This window comes from Nuphar pumila, chromosome 2 (genome assembly GCF_984573655.1).
Source record: "Nuphar pumila chromosome 2, dmNupPumi1.hap1.1, whole genome shotgun sequence".
In the NCBI taxonomy this organism is placed as follows: domain Eukaryota; kingdom Viridiplantae; phylum Streptophyta; class Magnoliopsida; order Nymphaeales; family Nymphaeaceae; genus Nuphar; species Nuphar pumila.
Window position 1 is genome coordinate 91348455 of NC_143250.1, and position 4689 is coordinate 91353143.

Consider the following 4689-nt stretch of genomic DNA (forward strand, 5'->3'; position numbering starts at 1 on the left):
ATCTGTTGTCAACACTTTGCTAAAAGATTTAACAATACATGTTGACATGGTTACTTGTTTTGGTCATAACTTTGTATCTTGATGTTCAATTGAAGTAATTTTTTATGCATTTTAAAGCTAACATCATCTACTTTAATTCATATTTTAAATATAAAACCAAATTCAATCGCTTTAATGGTAAAAAATACGTTTAAAGTATACCCTACTTAAAAAATAAGATTTTTACTAAACAAGTCAATTTGTTTTGGCAATAACTTTTGACTCTGATGTCATATTGACCTAATTTTTAGCTTGTTAGAAAGATGAGATTCTATAATTTAATTGATATTATTAAAAAAATAAAAAATTCTATTTTGGAGGCTAAAAATGAATTTAAAATTAGCATAACTTTGAAATGGGCCAAAAACAACGGATTTTAGCATATGACTAGGTCAAAATTGGGGTGTCTACACCTTGGCATGATCTAGTGAGAGCTACAACAAAGATGCAAATTGAAATGGATAGATTCAAACTTGCATTGGATTAATCTTCCAAAGTGTGGCTGCTCATAATGATGTAGCGTACTCCTTCACATGACTTTGCTTTCTGCTACGTGTACTGTTTGGCCTTGGGGTGACATCTCGTCCTCTATGTATGTGATGTAATGACTATTCCTATGCCAATGAATTGATTTTTTTCTTAAAAAAAAAATAACTTTCATACTTGACACATAGTATACATCGTTCACTGGTGGAGAACTACCTGAAGGCATAATCAAAACTAAGTTGCCCACACGCCAACTGGATAGGCTGTCATCAACAATAACAATAGCATATGTCTCTTTATATGCACGTAAGTATGTAAACAACTCTCATCCTCTAATCAAGTGATTGGAACACCCAAAATCAACGATCCAATCGATAGTGAAAACAATGTTTGATGACTTCGGTAACCCAGAAGAGCAAACATCAATAACTATTGAAATAAATGCCCATCCTTTTGTTTCTCTCCCTTGAGTAGTACTATGAGAAGCATAGTTACCTAGTTTAATTTTCACCATACAATCTTTCTGTACATGGTCATGTTTTCCACATCTATAAAAAGATCCTCTAAGCTATAGTATTCCATTATTATTAGGTTGATAAAAGTTTCGCTTCTTATTATCTTGATCTCACTTTTCTTTTGAAAACTTATTAAAATACTTCTTTTTTTTTCTCAGAAAACAAAGTATCATCCTTTTTTTACAAGACTCATCAACATCATTAGTTTGATTTATCAATAATTCTTGATTTACTAATAAATTTTCCAGTTTAAGCAAAGTTGGTTGTTTAGGCCAATCCACTAAACCAATTAGAAAGGCAGTGTAATATGTTAACTCCACGAATTAACAAATAGTGTTTTATATCCTCATTATATTTAGAACTTTCATTCAATGAAGCTAACTCATCAAACAACTTCTTAGCTTATGAAAATAAGAAATAGGGAACTTGCCTTGCTTTTTGGTGGCAATTTCGTTCTCTACAAATTGTAGACTTGCTTCGTTGTCCTTGGAACACAAGTGGGCAAGAATATCCCAAGCTTTTTTTCGGGGTCTTTTTATTTTTGATGTTAATATAAAGATCCTTTTCTATAGTTGCTTGAGTCACAAACATAGCTTTCACTTACTTCATCTTTATTTTTTCTTATTTCAGCATGTATGAATAGTTTTTTTTATTAAGCTTTTCGATTCCAAGAATCATACTATTTGATACGTCCTCCACAACTATAATATAAAATAAATTGAGTTTCCACACAATACAAAAATTTAAATCAATGTCTTGACAATTCTAACACTAGCTGTCAATGTTTGATCGAGAACACCTCAAGCATCGATTCAAACCATCAACAAACCATGAAACCAATTCACGATCTAATTCTTAAACAATAAAAACTCAAATCAATAAGGCATGTACATCAAAGTGCCAAACCACTCTCTCAAAACTATATATATATATATATATATATATATATATATATATATATATATATATATATATATATATATATATATATATATATATATATATATGTGTGTGTGTGTGTGAGTAATGTACTCTTTAGGCTCCCTTTTCTTGTTAGGTCTCGTTAGTCCCCTTAAAAAATCATAGGTTTATTTCTTCTTACATCTAACACCATAAATATGATATATAGGTTTTGTTTAGTGGGAACTCACTTTTGGATAGCCGGAATCTGATTTGTATACAAGTTTTTTTGGTTATTCAAAAATCAATGGATATGAAGGCATCAATTTCTTTTTCTCACAAAAATACAATTTTCTTTGAAAAAACATGATCCAAGAGTCAATTCCTACTAAATCGAGCACGCTAAACACATCTAACTATTTAGACTTATCATAAAAAACTTAAAATTACGAGGCCTAATGAAAAAAGTGGGCCTAATATGTTCACTTCTCTCTCTCTCTCTCTATATATATATATATATATATATATATATATATATATAGAGAGAGAGAGAGAGAGAGAGAGAGAGAGATGGGTAGATGCAAAATTGATGCGCTAATGGGTTTTTCTGCCCTTTCTATGTTTTTTTCACTGTTTTGACCCTGTAAATGTGAAGGGCATGGTTGATTTACGAGAAATTCACACTTTTTAGATGAAAAAAATTATATTTGGAGCCTCAAAATTTTATAAAGATTTTTTAACCTTATAAAAATCCATCATGTGTCAGAATCGACCAAGATCATACATGTGTATGGTTAAAATTTAAAAATAAAATGAAAAAAACAAAAACTCATTTAAAACGTATCATTTTGATATATATATATATAGGCTTTTTCTGTGACATCAGCTCCCCCGAACGTGAGGCAGAGGATCACAGACAGGTGATTCCCTCCACGTGTCGCTGTAACAAGCCAACGCTGGGATGGAGAGGAGGTTCTCATTGGACCGAAATCTATCCAGAGAAGATTTCGCGCATCGCGCCTTTGAGCTTTATATCGTCTCCTGCCTCTCGGTTGCAATAACAAGATCGTTTGGGGAGGGAGGTTTAACGTCCGACAGGCAGAGAGAGAGGGAGAGGGAGCGTAAGAGAGAAGGGAAGATGGCGGTAGCTGCAACATCCGCGGTTGCTTCTGCGTTGAGATCGTCGTTGCTGGCACCAGGAGGAAGTAAGCTGAAGCAGTTGGGGACGCCAGCATTTACTTGCTACCATGGGAATGGGACCGCTCGCAGGCAATTAGTGATAGTCGCAGCTGCTGGTGCGGCCAAGAAGTCCTGGATACCTGCTGTTAGAGGCGGCGGAAACCTCATCGATCCCGAATGGCTCGATGGCTCGTAATTACCTCCACCTTTTCTTCTTCTGCTTCTTCCTCTTTCAGTCTCTTAGACGGATTCGATATCGATCAACCCGATTTAAAAAAAATAATAATAATAGTAATTGACGCAAAAAGAAAATGCATTATTTGGTTTTCATTGGTGATGATGATGTCGGCTGATTGATGATTTCGTTCCAGACTTCCGGGAGATTATGGGTTCGACCCACTTGGGCTGGGAAAAGACCCCGCCTTCCTCAAGTGGTACAGGGAAGCGGAGCTGATCCACGGGCGCTGGGCGATGGCTGCAGTGGTGGGCATATTCGTGGGCCAGGCATGGAGTGGTATCCCCTGGTTCGAAGCCGGTGCCGATCCCGGTGCCATTGCTCCCTTCTCCTTTGGCTCCCTCCTGGGGACTCAGCTACTGCTCATGGGTTGGGTCGAGAGCAAGCGGTGGGTGGACTTCTTCAACCCGGATTCCCAGTCTGTGGAGTGGGCGACGCCGTGGTCCAAAACTGCTGAGAACTTTGCCAATGCCACCGGCGAACAGGGCTACCCCGGCGGCAGGTTTTTCGACCCTCTCTCCTTCGCTGGCACCATCCAGAACGGTCAGTACATACCAGACGTCGAGAAGCTCGAGAGACTCAAGGTGGCCGAGATCAAGCACGCCCGCATTGCCATGCTAGCCATGCTCATTTTCTACTTCGAGGCTGGTCAAGGCAAAACCCCCCTAGGAGCTCTCGGCCTATGAGTTTAACGGCCACGAATTGGAGATGCAGAGGTCTTCATCTATCCATTCACCAGCACATGTACCAAATGTACTAAAAAGTTAGTCCGCTTCATTGTGTAGCATTTTTTCTTTCTTATTTTTATTTTTATGGCGTACGCTCCCACTGTAAAATCCTCTCTTTATGGCGCCACCCCGCTTTGTTGTTAGTGATATATCACATTGGGCATGCGCCACCAAATTTGTTCCTCAGGCATTTTGTCAGAATGTGCTAGCTCATAGTGAGGCTGGCAAAACCCCGCTAGGAGCTCTCGGTAGTCTCCTTCATTGTCTAGCTATTTTATTTTTATGGCATTTTGTCACAGCCTTTTTTTCATGCCTTCATGTCTCACGTGGAGAGGAAGTTTCGCTGACACTTTGGGGCGCAACTTGCTTTGGAGACAAGAGTTACACAAGCCTAGAATATGCGGATTCAAGGCAGTGCATGTTTTATGTATGCTTAGCACAACAAAATTGTATTAAGCGAATGGGTCGATAGTGGAGGCAATGCCAAAGTCTTTGGCGTATGAGCATCCAACCCAATGAGGTACAGCTGTGACGAGCACACGAGCAATCGAGGGAGCATCACAAACATTGAAGTAAGCATCGAGTTTTTGAGATGCATCGAATGAGG

General features: G+C 38.2%; 1 protein-coding gene across 1 annotated transcript; it reads left to right on the plus strand.

Annotated features, from left to right (window-relative positions):
- The first annotated feature begins 3008 nt into the window (after nucleotides 1–3008).
- Nucleotides 3009–4190, plus strand: LOC149846076 (chlorophyll a-b binding protein CP24 10A, chloroplastic-like). The gene is made up of 2 exons (XM_089996159.1): nucleotides 3009–3311; nucleotides 3491–4190. Exons 1-2 carry the CDS (start codon nucleotides 3079–3081, stop codon nucleotides 4038–4040), a joined length of 783 nt encoding a protein of 260 aa, XP_089852285.1. The 5' UTR covers nucleotides 3009–3078; the 3' UTR covers nucleotides 4041–4190.
- Nucleotides 4191–4689: the final 499 nt, after the last annotated feature.

Bases quoted from the DNA above. Each gene is read 5' to 3' on its own strand.
- LOC149846076 (XM_089996159.1), top strand. From the start codon at position 3,079: ATGGCGGTAGCTGCAACATCCGCGGTTGCTTCTGCGTTGAGATCGTCG. The intron at 3,312-3,490 runs GTAATTACCTCC...ATTTCGTTCCAG, and splicing joins CCCGAATGGCTCGATGGCTC to ACTTCCGGGAGATTATGGGT.